The sequence below is a fragment of the Tursiops truncatus genome, chromosome 12 (assembly GCF_011762595.2).
Source record: "Tursiops truncatus isolate mTurTru1 chromosome 12, mTurTru1.mat.Y, whole genome shotgun sequence".
Lineage (NCBI taxonomy): Eukaryota > Metazoa > Chordata > Mammalia > Artiodactyla > Delphinidae > Tursiops > Tursiops truncatus.
This window is the reverse complement of record NC_047045.1, coordinates 87649888-87667193: the sequence shown is the minus strand read 5'-3', so window position 1 is coordinate 87667193 and position 17306 is coordinate 87649888. Positions and strand designations below refer to the sequence as shown.

The 17306-nt window shown below is 50.4% G+C and overlaps 1 protein-coding gene across 12 annotated transcripts in view; it reads right to left on the bottom strand.

Annotated features, from left to right (window-relative positions):
• Positions 1 to 273: 273 nt before the first annotated feature.
• The window catches only part of AFDN (afadin, adherens junction formation factor), a 138853-nt gene continuing 121820 nt past the window's right edge, over positions 274 to 17306 (bottom strand). For 8 of the 12 annotated variants that reach the window (XM_033836596.2, XM_033836589.2, XM_033836594.2 and 5 more), the window contains 4 exons: positions 9604 to 9717; positions 6330 to 6603; positions 3049 to 3133; positions 274 to 2225 (listed from right to left, as the gene is read on the bottom strand). In XM_033836596.2, the coding sequence (XP_033692487.1) occupies positions 2072 to 2225; positions 3049 to 3133; positions 6330 to 6603; positions 9604 to 9717 (627 nt within the window). In that variant the 3' untranslated portion in view covers positions 274 to 2071. The remainder of the gene's footprint in view (positions 2226 to 3048; positions 3134 to 6329; positions 6604 to 9603; positions 9718 to 17306) is intronic. The other 4 variants (XM_033836593.2, XM_033836595.2, XM_033836600.2 and 1 more) reach the window with 2 other exon arrangements.

Here is a 17306-nt window from a genome sequence, read left to right as displayed (position 1 = left end):
CGTAACCGAGCAGCAGCCTCGGTGCCCAGCAGGACAGAGCAGCCGAGGCGCAAGGCGAGTCCTGGACGCCCGCAGGCTGGGCACTGGAGCCGCGGCCAAGGGGACCTGGACCCTCCATCCGTCCGTCTGTGCGATCGGGATGGAGAACGTCCGCCCGACTGACACGGGACGGGACTGATGCCCGGTGGACGGATGAGTGGACGGGAGTGGGAGACGGGAGGGGGACTGATAGCACAAAGGCAATCTTTTCAGCACTGTCAAAATCATAGCAAATACACTTAAATACATACAAAGTTTATTAAAAATAGGTTGCCAATGAAATACAGTAGAAATGGAAAACTACAGCAGTTCTGATGTCTTCTCCATAGTAATGCACAGTTATGACACGCACTTCTACACATATTCACATTTGACCTAATCGTCCAAGGACGGCCAAATCCACGTGTACGAGTTTACAACCACACATACCGATATCCCTGCGTGTACATATTTACATGTACTTGCATGTACTTAGGTGTATTTGTTGTTTTTCTATATATTAACAGAATCATAGTTCACCTGCATCTTTTTCTTTAAAGAAGGCGTGGATTTAGTCCCCATAAGGCTGCCAGTGCTCTCAAGACGTCTGGGAGGAGCAAGCATGCAAATCCTTCATAAACACTTAGAACCACTTTACTCTCTTACGTAACAAGGGAGCTGGTAAAGCACACTTCCAGGGAAGAACCTGACAGACACAGAAACTATTTACACTCGCGTTTCCATGACTTGCCGTATAGCTCTCGTGAAAGTGCGCGTATTCTCCTCACACACCTCCTGGCAAGAGAACAACGTGGTGCAGAAGAACCATCGAGACCCGCAGCGGGGCTCGTCAAATAGAACATCTGCTCTTAGTCACAAAGTAAGTTACTGCTTGAACATCACATAATGTAAAACAAAGTGAGGTCCGTTTCCCCAACACCAGCCACGTATTCACAGCTGCAGCAGTGACAGTGGTAACTAATAATTCCATACATGAACATTAAATAACTCTATCAGAATGTAAACGAAGAGCCTGAACCGCCATACGAACTTCTCTTACAGTGTTTAAGTTACAGACGCCAAGTGCGATCGAGCCCCCTCCTCTCCCTGGCAGCAGATCCATGTAAATCCAGTCCTTTCTCAAATTTTCAGTTTCCGAGTTGTGCTCAAGTGTCACCTACTAAGCTCTCACTCTTCTTAGATATTTTTGTTCCTATTCATGTCAACACTGTTCCGTAAAGATGTCCTCTTTTATAGATTCCCTTGGAATATTTCAAACAGTTAACTTTCTAACGTAACCGCCACCTTCAAAGTCACCGATGACTTACTGGTATAATAATCATCTGATATTTATAAAAATAAAATTTCCTAAGCTTAAATCCTCAAAGTTTTCTTCTTGGAGAAACCTGTTTTAATCAAATACTAGAGCTGAGCCGGAGGGCTGTCCCTGTAGGGCGCAGAATGGGGCATCTTACTTGGAGGACGCTTGGGTCTGGGCTGCTTCCTGGCTGCAGGGACAGGAGGACGCCAGCGGGGACTCCTCAGCACACAAGCGCGTCTCCGCGTGGTCCCTCCTGGAAGGGGAAACCTGACTCTCGGCAAAAGAGACTGCAGGTGCCGCTACACAGTGCAAACGACAGCCTGGGGAGTTCAAGCTTCTCTGTCTGATAAGCAAACATGAGGTTTCAGAGAAAGAACAGAAACAGGATTTCTTCGTGCTCCCTGGGGGAAGACAGGGGAGAAGAAGCATCTCATTATCCTCTGCTGCCCTTCATTCTGCCCCCTTTCAGGCCCAGACTCTAAAAGAGAAACTAAGAGAGAAAGTTATCTTCGTGGGCGTCAGATAATGAAGAAAGCAGCCAGGGTCTAAATTGCAGAAATGACACTCTCTTGGTAAAATAAAATGGAATTTCTTAGCGCTGGAACGCTTCCAAATGCCAACGCTTCTAGAAACAGGAATCACCAGTGGCTTGGGAAGGTGGCCCGCCCCATCCTCCGGGCAGGCGCAGCCCGGAAGCACAGCGAGAGGCCTGGGCTGGACACAGGGCCGTCCTCACTTCGTGTTCAGCTCGTTCTCCAGCTCCGTTAATTTGCGAGAGGCTTTCACTTTGTTGGAGACGTCGTGGCCTTGGGAGAAGAGGCGCTGGCGCTCTCTGAACGTCAGGTTTTCAGGGGCTCCAGGACCCCCAGCTACATCCGCGTCTCGGCTGCATTGGAAGGAAATGCAAAGGGTTACTCTTCAAAATAGAAACAACCCGTCAACGAGTAGCTAAGTTTACATAATGCGCAATTAAGTAAAAGTTAGAACAAAGACTCATTCTTTGTTAAATTTTCTCATACTCCTGCCTGTGGGCTGTATTTAAACCCGTGCAGAAAAAGGGCAAAATGTTCTCCTTACTAAAATGTTAACTTTCTCCAGTCACACCCAACTCTCAAAAGGCCAGCAACTTCAGTTTCAGCAAGCAGATGCTGCTCAGTAGTTGAGGTGAACTAAAGAGGGTCGTTTTCAAACCCAGCATTTTAATGAATCCTACATGTATCCGAGAGGCATCTATCAACATACTAACTTCATAAAAAGTTATAGTAAGATGCTAAAGGTTTTCTGGATTAGTTCAACGTCAATGACTTAAGAACTGTTTGGGCATCCGCCGTTCTGACTAAAACCTAGTTGAGGACGTTCGCTGAAGCCTGAGGGGGCGGCCTTTCGCGGTCCATCAGGACACCTGGGCTTTTTGCCCTGGACTCTGCGACCTTCTTTGGTGGAAGCGAACAGCAATGTGTCCAGCTGCTTCTAAAGTTCTGACCAGAAAGCCTGGTACCTACGCACCGTCTGAAGCAGAACTATGTTAGCAACACAAGATAAAACAAAGCCTCTGTGCCCACACAGTTCTGTACAATGAGAAACACCTGAGCTGACCACGAAGTCTGACATTTCAGCCCAGCCTCATAAACGGTGGTGCAAGAAAAAAGTCCTTGAGGACGAGACACTCGTCCAGCACAAGTTCAGTTCTAGCAAGTTCTAGCAAATACCTTTTAGACAGTTTCTCTCTCGGATCGCGATAAACGTCATGGGCCCCGATCAGTGTTCCAGCAGATCCCACGTAAGAGTTTGGTCCTTTCCCATAAAAGGAAAAGTCAAAGTTAAAGTACTTGCATTAGTTCCCAAACTTCACTCATGATGACGGTGCAGTGCTCATGACGTCTTTAAGTCCTGAATAAAGCAGCCAAAGGCTCTTCAAATCAGTAAAAGATCCAACAACTGGACATTCACATCCCTCGGTGGCCTGAGCAACCCAGTCAGGACCCTCACAAGGCGCTAAGTGCCTGGCCTGCTGCCTTTTACTATTAGAGAGGAAACCAGCATAAGCCTCAGGGGCTAACAGCCGGAAAGTTCAAATCAGGTAAAATGTGTAAGTATCATGAATTCACGATAAAAATCCACAGAAGACTGACTCAAGTGGGGAGACGGCAACATTTTTCAGACACTCCTGACACGAAGAATTTTCTTACAAAATCACCAACAGCAAACGTAACCCGAAGATGAAGAAGTAATGCTCCTCTTTTCAGGACAGCTACTGAATTGTTCCCCCACAAAATAAATGGCTAGAATTCTTAAAACTTTTGGAAAAAATGAGGTACCAAAACCCCCTAACGTTTGATACTAACGCTGTGTATACAAAATCACTGACAAGACAAAAAGGAGACCTGGATCAGCACGGGGTGGCCGTCAAGACACCTGCCCGGCCCGGCCGGTAACTGTGGGCGAGTGACGTGGGCCGGCCTGGTACCAGCACCACATGCTCGTCTACTGCAAAGGGCTGCTGAGGATCAAAAGGGAAGATGCACGTAAAAAGCTTCAGACGCATCCGAATGTAGGTAATAGTGCCGCTAAGGATGTACGATTAAATCGGCGCTAAGGTACTTCTGCTAACGGTTAACATCAGCAAGAAAATTTCACACTTTGAAAAATCTTTTGCTTATAACCTAGGGTGAAGGAATAAACGCTCAAAGTACTCAGCAAACACTGACAGTGTCGTGCACTGGGTTAAACAGGCCACAAAACTATCACAATATTTCAACACTAAAATTATCCTTTTCAGACAGGTTGCACAAAAATGAATGCTTATGTTTCTTTCTTCCCTTTATAAAAGGAGCGTGTGACGTGCAGCCATGTCTGATACGTCCAAGACGGAGCTCAGTCACTTCTGACGGGTCCCTGCACGCACCGCATCTTCCCTCACGAGTTAGCGCAGGCCGCCGGATCGTGGCCCGGGAAGTCACCCTCCGCCAAGACTCAAAAGATTAAAGAGAAACACATCTCTAACTTAAAGTAATCTGTTCCGGGCCTTTAGATAAATTATTTGCAGAGTGGAAAGCTTTCAATTTTAATTCTATATTTTTCCTTCATTTTGCCTTAAAAACGTTGTGTTTTATCTTTTGAGCTTTAAGAATACTTGCTTCTTCCCACTGGTAAAAATCAGTTCTTGAAAAATTTCAGAATTTTTAATCAGAATATCGAACAGTTTCGGCTGACTATATATGAAGTAACACTATACATTCTTTTTTTTTTCTTTCTTTCTTTTGCGGTACGCGGGCCTCTCACTGTTGTGGCCTCTCCCGCTGCGGAGCACAGGCTCCGGACGCGCATGCTCAGCGGCCATGGCTCACGGGCCCAGCCGCTCCGCGGCACGTGGGATCCTCCCGGACCGGGGCACGAACCCGTGTCCCCTGCATCGGCAGGCGGACTCTCAACCACTGTGTCACCAGAGAAGCCCAACACTACACATTCTTCAAATCATTTTCAAAGAGCTTTAGTGAAGAACATTTTTTAACACGTTGCTATGCTAAAATTTGACATCATCCATTCCAATCCGTACCCTAACCCTACTCCTCACAGCATCAGGGGAAGAACCGAGTCCAGGCCACAGAGGCTCATGGCAGAGGGGGGAGCTGAACAGGGTGAGACAGTGGGGGAGCTGGCGGACACGAGGGCAGAACGCAGACAGCTCTGCACTTTACGAGGAATCTTCAAGAAGCAGGAGCGACCAGACGCAGGGTGTAACCTGCTCCCATGCGGTACTTTTAGTGTGAAGTAGAAGGGTTAGTGATGTGACTGAAAGCCCAGATGGCTAGAAGTGACTCCGCACTACAATATCCCTCACCAAACCTATTTATCTGTGTCACGACACTCACAAAACAGCTAAGGTTCAGCCTGTAATCTGATGGCATCTTGCTTCAAAAATTGCTATTATCACACAGGTCTTTCAAGGTACCACATTCTAGATATTTGCAACAGAAATTTTACAAAAAGATTTAACGCTGGCTTCTAAGTGACTCGACCTAAGGATTATCTACTAAACCTTCCAAGTCAATCAGAGCTCTGACTCAGATGGCAAGAAAGATTCTAGTAAAACTCGTTTACCTACGAGTCACGGTTACTTCAGTTTGACTATTCAGTTCTTTTAGAACTGCCGGGAGCCCGATGCACGGACTCTGCAGAACCGAGAAGACTCAGTTAGAGCACGTTCACCGAGAAGACTCAGTTAGAGCACGTTCACCGCCAGCCTCCCAATGTTTAAAGTGGCCAGACCAGGCTGAAGCCTGCATCTTGATAACGCACAGCTGTGCTTTCAATCTAGCTTTCAGCGCTGTCTCCAAAGCTGATTAGGAACACGGGCCTGCAGCACCCGTGGGTGTGCTCTGCGGTCCACGGAGGGTCACGGCCAGAGGCAGCCGCACGCCGCCTGGGCCTGGCCAGCAGGGCCGGGACGTATGAGCGTGGGAGGGACGGGGAGGGACGGGGCCGGCTCGGGCAGGGGTCGCTTCACACCCACCCCGACAGGGCGGCTCAGCCGGCAACACGAAGTTCTGCGTGTGCTAAACAGCTGGAAGTACACAGGGGCCGACGGCACTAGCGACAGGAAGAAATTTAACTGTGGACACCGAGATGCTCGAGCGCGCACCCACTTATTGAGGTAGGGGACGCAGGCCGGGACCAACAGCGCTTCAAGCGATTAGGGGGACGGAGGAGGGCTGCCGCTGCCGGCTGACTGCGGAAACGGGACGGTTTCCAGTGCGGAGATCACTGCTGGCGCCCTGAGAGGGCCTGCCCCAGAGCAGGAACGCCGGCCTTCCGGCTGCGGTGGAGCAGGGAGAGCCCCGCTCCACGGCGGGCGGAGCGGAGGGGCTGCCGGACAGACGGCAGAAGCTCGGCTTGGTGGCAGGGGCGGGGGGTGGGATGGAGAGGAAGACGCCACCGCAGGCCGGCGCCGCGGCGGGGGGAGGGCCTGGCGCGGGAGGCGCATCCTGACCTGCCGGGCCGCCGTCCTCGTCGTCGTCCTCCTCGGTGTAAGCCACGAGCTTGGCGGTGTACAGGGAGTCGGGGGAGAGCACCTGCGCCTGCAGGTAGGAGGCGGTGCGCTGGGGCGGCGGCGGGGGCGCGGGGGCCGAGGGCTCGTAGCCCCGCGGGAGCGGAGGGCGGCCCAGGCCCAGCTCCTCGGGCTCCAGCAGCTGGCGCTCGGCCTCGTCGTGCTGTCGGCGGCGCTCGGCCTCCAGGCGGCTGTAATACCCCTCCTCCTGTCGCCTCTGTGGCAGTGGACAGAAGCGCGAGGTCAGCGGGCAGGAAGGGACGGGTCTGCCCTGGGTCCCCCAGCACCACGGCGGATGGACCCGGACACCGTCTTCCCTTGGGACTCGGTCTCCGACGCCAGACCGCGTGGGGACGGGGGAGGGAGGAATGAAGGAGCTGTCAGGGCCCCAGCCCCAGGTACCACGTGGCTGTCCCATCCCCAGCCGCTTCTCTCTCTCTCCTTCTGTTGCCGGTGGGACAGTAACTTACCTGTCACTCCTGACTTTAAAGACACAGGCACCCCAAAGCTAGGCTGCACCTGCCTTTCTAGAGCTGGCACTCCCCGAAGTGCAGCCCTGTGTGCTTTTCCACCGAACCCCAGTAAGCTCAGAAGAGCGGTCCTTCCTTCACAAGAAGGACGTGATTACGTCACCTGGCTGACTTCTAGGTATTCAGAGGGAAGCGACTAGGAAACCCCGAACTGTAAAAAAACATGACTCATCTTTCCAAGGTCACAACCAATACGCTTTCCACGGTTTTTAATTGGTATTTCAAATCTTAATAAACTCCCTGCCAGACAGAAAACTGAGAGAGCCAGGAAGCAAGATATTCAAATATATTTTGACACGGACTGTACATTTTTTTCTGACATATATCTGCACAAACTGCAGTTGACAGCGTTAACTTAACATTGAAAAACGTAACAGCACGGTTTTGTTAAAGATTGACAAAAGTTTCAGAACACAAGAAACAAGTGAAGAAGAAAAGAGCTGAAAGATCAAACAGTAATCTGCCTTAACTTGAGGAATGTTCAATGTACAATGTGCACAGAACGGAAGTACAGTGGACTTTAAATTCATTCAACGGAAGGGGACCAATTTTAGGGGCCTTGCTGGCATTAGGATTAAAGTTTTTAGTCCCCATTTCACTTTGCACACTGTGTCTTCTCCCTACTCCCTCCACACCACACACACACACACACACACACACACACACACACACACACACACACACACACACACACACACACACACACACACACACGAGTACACAGTGGGCAAAGCTTCACCTTCTGAGGGAGAAAACGCTAAGGACAGATGCCAGCCTCAATCCTGGCCCTGGGCCCCATTTCTCACTTCATCTTCTTACACTATGTTGAGACACCCTGAAGGAAAAACATTTTTACCTTATTTTCTACACAAAATGAGCGTTCTCTTAGAGTGGGGAATTAAATCTGGAATGACCTCCGCAGAGCTTAAGTGGAGTTGTGAGGAATCTTAGTATTATGTGAACAAAGCTCACTTGGTCACATTTTAGGGAAACCACCACATGTTCTTTCAGTTACACTAAGAGCAGGTGTACAGGCACATGAACCGAGAAGACTTCATTCTACCCAAAAGTGAACGGCACGTTTTCCTAGGACAGAGAAACCCATCAATTTTGCACATTCTCTACAAAAAATAGGTTATTCGGCTTCCTTTTACGCTGAGTGCTCAATTATAGAAGCAGTTACCCACACACAGGTGCACCTGACGTAATCGCGAGTTGTGAGAACACACACTGGAAAAAAGTCAAATAACCCAGGAATTTCCCAACGTGGAGAACACGGCCTGGCCGCCTCCCCGCGGGCACTACTCCCAGGTGGCCGAGGGCTCAGGCAGAGGTGGGACAGACAGCTGAGGGGCCCGGCCAGGAAAACACACCCTGCGAGCAGCCCCGGGACAGCAGCACGACAGACACTGTAAAACCCGGGTCTAGTAGCTCAAACTGTGGAAACCCCATTTCCTTAGATGCATTACTGACTTTGACAAGCTCGAGGGGAGCCTCACCATGAAACCCCAGACTCTGGGAACAGCGCACAAGCTCTTCAGGCACAGTTGACAGCACGATGACCGGAACGGCAAAGGCCAACAGACCGTAGACATGGCTCATTTCAGTGCAGGTGTGCCCACGTCATCTACCTGGCTCGCACTTAACCAAGTCATCCGTCATTTCCACTGTCTTACTCTCTGCCTGTCGCGTCCCCACAGACCCCATCACTACCAGAGCCCCCCAAGCTTCCTCCTGCAGGGTGCGCCGTGAGGGTGCTCGCTGGACTTTCCCCACCAGGAGCCATGACCTCAGAGCTCCCGCCTTCACAGAAGGGAAGTAACGGAAGGCCAGCTTCTCCCACACCTTGTCCAGGGACCGGCCAGCCCTGGAGAGACCCAGAAGCGAGCCCAGAGCCGCGGCGACGCGCCCACAGACGGCAGGGCCTGGAGGGCAGCATCACCAAGCGCCCATTTCTCAGGGGAGCTCGTGTGCTGTCATGTTAAAGGCAATTGAAAGGATTACCTGAATCTCAGAAACCCACATACGGAAACAAAGCAATAACTCGGGATATCTACCAGATTACACACTAAATTAAATGTCCTTGTATCGTGTTTTCTATAAGCCATTCGCTCTCTTCACCACTGACCAGAATTAAGTCATGAAATAACAGATTTGAAACCCTTAAGGTTAACAGAGTGACTTCCTAGTTTCCTGTCCTTCCCACGGCCCGACCTCCCTGTGAACAACTGGACACTTGTCACCTTCACAGTGACGAACTGGACCCCGTCCAGCAAAGACCAGAGCCCCGAGCACACAGAGGCCCCACAGTCCACAAGCTTGAGCGACAAGACTCGGAAGAGAGGGGGTGGGGGGAGAGCCAGGAGGAGAAGGGGGAGGGGGGACAGCCCGGAGGAAAAGGGGGAGGGGGGACAGCCAAGAGAAGGGGGAGGGGGGACAGCCAGGAGGCGAAGGGGGAGGGGGGACAGCCAGGAGGCGAAGGGGGAGGGGGACAGCCCGGAGGAGAAGGGGGAAGGGGGACAAGCAGGAGGAGAAGGGGGAGGGGGACAGCCCGGGGAAAAGGGGATGACAGCTCAGAGGACAGGGCCGGGGCCCGGCTGGCCGACCGGGCTCCAGTTTCAACGGCGGCCCCCTTGCGCGTCCCGGGCCCCTCAGCCGCGCACCCCTCGCCCTCAGAGCACCAGGACCTTTTCTTCGGCCTCGCGCCTGGCCCGCTGCTCCTCCTGCCGGGCCCGCTGCTCAGCCTCCCGGGTCCGTATCTCCTCCAGCTGCTGCTGCCGCCGCCGCTCCTCGTCCTGCAACTGAGGACAGGTCCCGTTCAGTGCGCGCCCGGAGCGTCCCAGCGCCAGACACAGGACGCGCACACGACACAAGCACACGCACGGCTGAGAACAGACACCAGGCGGAGGTCACGGCGGACACCAGAGCCCGCCACCTAACGACTCCGTCCCCACCGCTCCAGAGCTACGCTTCCATCGACTGTGGCTCAGAGGAGGAGGCATTTACCCTGGACGCTCACACGTGAAACAGCACAGTTCTTTCACTAGGACATACTCAGCTTAAGCAGCTCACGTGGGGGCAGAGAAGGCTCCAACGTACGGAGCCGTGAGACACACTGGCCCACCCCCTTCCTTCGCCCCGGTTCAGTTTCCACCGTGAAGGTCAAGAAAGACTCCGCACTCTCGCGGCCCGTGGCAGGTGACCTAGCCTCTGGATGGGGGTGGGGTGAGGCCCACGGGGCAGCAGAAGCTCCAGGGGGCCAGCGGCCGCCTCGTCTCAGGGACACGGCTTCTAGCTCTCCTCCCGCCCGTGCCTGTCCTGGCCCTTTGCCGTCCGTTCCCTCTGGGTCCCACCCCAGACGCCAAGAATTCCTGCCCAGTTCAGGGATCCCCCAAAGTCTGATTCACAGAATGTGAAGCTGAAATGTGGGAGGAACCTTACTGGAACTCTGTCCCGCTACATGTCTGTCAAGTAACTGTCCATCCTGTTCGAGCACCTTCAGTGTCTGGGGCCTACAGCCTGCCTCCCAGGACAGTGGTAACTACTAGTCCAAAAGCCTTCCTACTGTTCTAAAATTCATCCCCTCATCGCTGTCTGTCTTTCGTCCTTCAGGTTCTGCCTTTCTGACACAATACAAAACAAATTCAGTATCTGTCCTTCATACCATTCAGATACTTAAGGACACCTTCAAACACCTGAGAAGCTCGGCTTTCAGCTCCTGTACCCTCCTGCTCACACTCCTCTGCACACTACAGGTCGAAAACGCCTCAGGGAGCCGTGAATTAAAAGCGCATTTGACTAGCGGAGAACAGAGTAAGAGTCTCTTTTCGCCATGTCCGTAGGCTACTTTTGTAGTTACAGCCTAAGGTAACGGCGACTTGGAAAAGCTCGCATTCACCATTTACTTCTTCTCTGTTCCAGACCTGGGCGTGGCACAAGAGGTGACTCAAAATTTTACATTAAAGTAGCACTGAGGCCATCGAGTTCAACCTCTAACCACTGCAGGAACCCGACATAAAACCACTCAAGGTGTACTTCTGCATCTATATAATCACTAGTTACCCTATAGGTTATTCATAGCAAACCCAGAAAACGTTAACTTCTGGATCTGAACTGTTGGAGTGTATTTTTTTCCTAAACAAAAACAAAAACCGAACAACTTGACTCTTGCTTGGCTTCTGTGGAACAAAAACTGTATCTGGTGGGAAAGTAACTAACTTGTGTAATCACGCTTTTTCGTGTCAGTGAACAAACATAAAACATCTCAGAAAGAAATTAAAACTCCCTTCTCAACTACCTCTTTAGTATACTCTAGGTATAAGCCTAGAGGATGCTAGGGTAATTATTAGGTTTTGGAGGTCTTGTAGCGGTAGATGCTAATGATTAAGCAGCACGGAAACAGTCAGAAGTGCCCTGCTGCGTGGAAACGCAGAGGAAAGGACTTACCAGGAATCTTAGAGTCATCAGCACAAATTATGGGACACAGCACCCAAATAAAAATAACAAAATAAAAAAGCAATTGATCACATTAGACATCTACAGAAAAGTAATTTGTGGAAGAATGTAAAATTGCATGAATGCATCAGAAGTGTTTCTGTTACCCAATAAAGCAAAAACTAATTTCATTATGTTCTCTCAGTACTTTTTAGACCTAATGAAAAACAAGTTCTGAGCAAGAAAATCAGTACACACTGAATCAGCTCTTTTAAGTTAAACAGGATAATTTTAAGAAATCAGAGCAATTTCAATTCTCATAATTAAAGGTACAGAACTCTATCTTATAAATCTATCAACAGGCATTTTCTCTTAAAATCCTGACGGTGGTAAACGAGGAGCCTTTCCCTCGTGCTGTTTCACTGGTTTCTATAAAGGTAGCAAATGAACCAGTGTTGTTAGAACTAAGGCAGTTTCTTTCCACTCTTTGATAAGCTGTTTCAGGTATTTTCATTTTCAAAACACAGGCTGTTTTTGCTTTTCAAAAATATGCTGCTTTACTCAAAAAAAAAAAAAAAAGAGAGAGAAAAGAGAACCTCTTACTTTTCCCCACATAACAGAGCCGGGTGGTGCACCGAGGTGTACGGTTACGTCTCACAACAGTTAAAGAGCACTTCAACTTACGTTGGGAAGTTAATGGTTCTGAGAGCCAGTGCCTGACGGGGCCTGAACACTGTGAGGTTACATGAAATGCAGACAACCTCGCTGTTTCACATTAAAGGAACGGAAAGTCGCATGCTGTCGAAACAGTCTCGTAGGAAGTTCTACTTGGGGAAACTAGACTTGAACAGACACAGTAATCATTCTTACAGAGTGAGTCAAGACAGCCCAGACTGAAGCTACTCCAGCCAAGAACTAGGCTGGGATTCTGAAAGCAGCACGCAAGCCTGACCCGAGGCCTTGCGATACTGAGGCAGTCCGAAAAAAATAGTTAAAAAAATAGTACGTTGAGATCTGTGTATTTAGACTTTATACTTTTTTTGGGGAATCTTCCCGGACCGGGGCACGAACCCGTGTCCCCTGCGTCAGCAGGCAGACTCCCAACCACTGCGCCACCAGGGAAGCCCTATACTTTATACTTTTGTTCCACAAAAATACGGTAACTTATATCTTTAATTTCATGTTGAAATATCTGAATACAAAACGGGGCCAAAACATCCTTTACTTTTTGACATTTTCTCTGAAAAGCAACTGTAAGTCTGTTAAGCACATCACCCTTTCTCTCTGCAGGCCTTTTCTGCTTATGCTCCCACCCATTAAAAATACTCACCCTAAAACAACTTTAAGGCCCCCAGATAAAGAGGTCCCGATAGGCCACTTATTAGGACAGGACTCTGGCATCCTGTCCTAGCACACGCAGCTTCCTGCCGCGTCTCTTCTCGGGGCGGCGGGGGGGGGGGGGGGGGGGGGGGGGCGGGGGGGGGGGGCGGGCGGAATTTCCCTCTGGAGGGAGGGCCCTCCCCATCAGCAAATGGGAAGGGCTGCCACTGGACGACACCAGCTCTCGGCCCTCCGTCAGTGGGGCTCCCTGCCCCGGGTGCAGCCGTCCCCTTCTTTGTAACTGAAGGAACATGATTCTGTCCAGAGTTCTAAGGGGAGACCTACAGGTGCAGGCCTACTCCAGCAGCAGAGACAGGTAAGAAGCGTGGCTCACAGCAGCCCAGAGCAGACATCTGACGTTCGCCTAGGGCAGCTGTTCTCCCCCTGACACAACCACAGGAACTTGGTGTTCTACTCCCAAACGCACACATGCTGGTTTGAGTATGAACTTATTTCTCCTCCTTGAATAAAACTGACGCTTCCCGAAGGTGGGCTGTGTCTACCCTCCAGCCTCAACATCCTGGGCAGGGTCTCCCACCTGAACAGGCAGAGAACACTCTGCTGCCTTCTGAGACAGGCCCCTCCGCAGGTACAACTCTCCGTTAAGGTTCCTACTGATTCTTGCTTGAGGTTTCTACAAAGCGTCTAATTCAACTGCTTCCATACCGGAGATGCTCCGGAGGGCTACGGCCAATTTCTACATAAAGGCCAAACAAGAAGGCAGCCCACAGCGTCTCTGAAAACACCCCCTCCCTGCTCTACCCAAGGGGGAGGGATTCTTCCCGTGAGCTGTCGGGTCATCTGAGACGGAAGATGAACCACTCAACTGGCAGGAGATGAAGCTGCGACGGGCCAGCTGAGAGACTGCTGGTCTCGGAAGCGTCTCCTTGAAAGATGGTTCGCAGTAACCGTTTGATGAACAGCAGACGTTTTCGTGAAGCACAAAGAATACTAAATATGAACCCAGAATATCCTGGTCAGGATCTCTACGCTCAGTCTACGCGACACTGGGTACTAGGCCTGCCCTTCTCGTCTGCGCACGTTGCAGTTGTCACGGACGGGAGGGCCACAGAAGCGGTCACCCAGCCGCCTAGAGCAGTGAAGGCTGAGCTCCCCTCCTGTCTGCAGGGGGCAGGACCGGCTGCCCCTCAGAGGTCAGCAGGGCCAGCAGGCGCGGCCGCAGCGCCGGGTGGGCCCGGGAGGTGTCCTGCGGGCCGGGAGACCCGGGGCGCTTCTGGAGGGGCAGGGGGCCGCTGCAGGGTCGCGGGGCTTCTGCGACCTGCCGGGCGGCGGCAGCCGTGTGCAGGAGAGTCTGCAAAGGGAGCACGGGCCCGGGCGAGCGAGCCACTGTGCAGGTGGTCAGCTTCCCAGGAAGCTGGGAATCCCTCTGCAGGGAGGGGAGAGGCGCCACGGCAACCGCAGGCTCCCCAGACTGGGCGACTGGGAGAGTCGGGCGCGCCGGGGAAGCTGCAGGTGCAGCGGACGGCAGTTCGCCGTCCCGTCCCGTATGCAAGTGCACGGGAGGCTCGGGTCCGGGAGGAGGTAGGTGAGCGCAGGGGAGGGCGGCCCTGGGCCCACGTGGGGCGACGGGCACTCAGGGACCCGGGGACCAGAGCCGCCAGGGCAGCCTCACCTCCTCTCCAGCTCTCCGAAGCTCCCATTTCTCCCACGCGTCACCACAACTATCCCGGGACAAAGCCTAAGGAAAGGCCTTACAGACCGCACGGCGGGGCCCTGCACAAGCGGGCACACGCCTGTACCCGGTCCCCATCGCCCCCGGGGGGCCAGTGCCTAACAGCCCCCGGGACAAGGCAAGAGCTCAACCTCTGCTGGGGAATCAGCTAAGAAATGCTCGGAAACACGGTGCTTACCGCCAACATCAGCCCTCGAAATAATTGTCTTTTAAAGGAAGAAAACCCCGAACTACGCCTTTGAAATAAAAATCTTAGTGCACCCTTTACCCCTGGGTATTGTCACTCACCTGTCACCACCACGCTCCCCCCCCCGCCCCACTCAGGATTCTCTTGGGGCCTCAGTCGGCGCATCTCAAAGCTGAGGCCCCAGGCTGCCTGGCCTGCACGTGTGTGACAAGGACCTGGTACCTGAAGAGACGAGTGGGACTGACTGGTGTCTCCCACCCCCTTCCATACGGACACCTTAACACACAGAGAGGCAGGGAAAGAAGCAGATACTTCTCGTCTCTGTCTCATACGGAGAAAAACACAAAGCCCAGAAAACATGTCTCTCAGTCATCGAGGAGAGATGTTTTCAAGAGAGGTTTCCCTTTGCAGTGACGCTGCCATCACGCTACTTACATTGAAAAAAAGGACGAAACAAAACGAAAAAAGGAGGGCTGTTACCTGGTGAAAAGGCCATTAGCGTCAAACCTGGATTCAGAGACTTTTTTAAAAAGTACTGTCAGATACTGGCCTTGTATCATTTAAAAGCTGACTAACAAATGTGGACTTAGAGTCAGTATCGACACACCAGAGCATCAGTGTCTGGCAGCCGCGAGAGGTACCGCCCTCAAGCACGAGGGTGCTCAACGAGCAACTCAGTTTCCCCAATATGGACATAAACGCATCACAGTTACAGCAGAATGCGGCCCCAAGTATTTTTTGGCAATGAACTGGTATAGCCGATAAACTAAACTAAAATCATGTGGTGTTATTGAAGAAAACACAGACTAAACGTTTACTGGAAATTCCTCTTTCTCTGCCAATAGACAGTTACACCCTAGACGGTTACATCTTAAGTGGCAAACAATGTCAATACCAGTTGAACTGAGCTTCTAATAATGAATACTTAAAACGTATTTCTAATGTAACAAGAAAAAAACAGATTACTCACTGCAAAATTTCTCATTTGCCTATGTATTTATGAGTACGTAAGAATACAGAGTACGAATTTTATGACTAAAACTGAGTAAAGGTCAAAACCATAAACAAACAGTAAGTAACAGTTAAAAAGTAACAGAGAAAAAGCAAAGAATAACTAAATCTAAACACATTCAAAAGCATGCTTCTAGAGTCAGGGAACTACAGATCCTGATCTAGGACACCCCTGAGAACCAGATCTACTGAAAACATAAAACCACCACCACTAAAAGGAAAAAAAGGAAATCAAGACAGGAAAAAAGTACCCAAGGGAAAGAAACAAGAACATACCAAATCTAGAACAGAGATTGCTGGCATAGCAGTCTGCTGCAGGTAACAGAGAAGGAAAAAAAAAAGAAAGATGAAGTGTGAAAAAAAGGTTCAGTTTAGATCTGTATCCGCCACCAGCGTATCTGTGGTTCCCATGCTCCATCTGTGTTTGAAGGACAACCCAGTGAGAAAAGTACGGAAACTACAGACCAATTTCCAGTATTCAGAAATAGAAAAATGCCCGCATGGTATTAAATCCTTGAGCTTTATTATTAAGACACACAGCAACTAAAATGAGTAAAATTTCCCTTAGCTCTCTTATTTGGAGACTAACATATTAATCTTAAAATAAGTAATGATAAAACACAGATACTTTAAACTATCGTAATTCATACTAAAAGGCTTTGAAATATTCAGTGTTTTTTAATCACTTGGAAAAACTGAGAGACATTCAATAAAATTTTAGCCTTCAGAGGAAAGCATAATTATAGAAATACTGCAACGTGGTTTCTAACTTCTCCCTCAACAGTAAATATTAATGACGTCCACTTATTTACCATAAACATCAGCTTTAGATTCAGAGCTAAGGCTGCGTCAGAGGTAAGCCTTCTTGCCTCGCATTGTGGGGACAGAGCCCCAGGGCCACGGCCACAGCAGCCTCTCGGGGAGCCCACCTGCAGCGCGTCCACTAGGACCCGGGTGGAGCAGGGGTGGCGGCCGTGACAGGCACACAGCTAACCACCTACAGACGGGCCAGAGTGCTGACCAGAAAGTGGAAATAGTTCAAAGGATCCTTATGCGGAAAATAATCAGTCCTTCATCAAACAGCTGCTCTTTCAAACAAAACAGTATTGATGGTAAATACAGTTGTTTTTGAGGACGTTTACTACTGATGACTTGGAAACTACTAATAAAACAATGTACTGTTTACCATTTAGACCTTCACTTAAGAAATTTAAGTTTCCTCAGAGGAATTCCAGCTGAATTTTGGACCAAGTTACATATACGTCTGCTTGAGAACACAGAGCTAACAAGAAGTGTGTGCGGTGACATTCCAGGAAAATAATTCAGAGCAAAGTGAAAAGGCATCACAGTGCCGGCTCAAGGCACTCACTGCCGAGGGTCTAGGATTGAATTTCATCCTGAGCTGGAAAGATTCAAGGGTCTGACGGGACAGGAGACCCTTGGTTTAGGTCTCCAGTACAGATGACATCAGAGGTGGAATTAGAAACAAAATCCAAAAGACAGAAAGGACATGCCCTTTGCTGTTTTTTCTCAGAATACTGCATTATATCTGGAAAAAAAAAAATCACTGAAGTGCATTAACGTAAAATAGTCCCTAGCACTCACTGCAAGTTAATACCAGTAAATGCTTCTCTGTCAACAACTGTCCCGATACACAGGGTAACAGAGAATCTCAGATGCGGCAC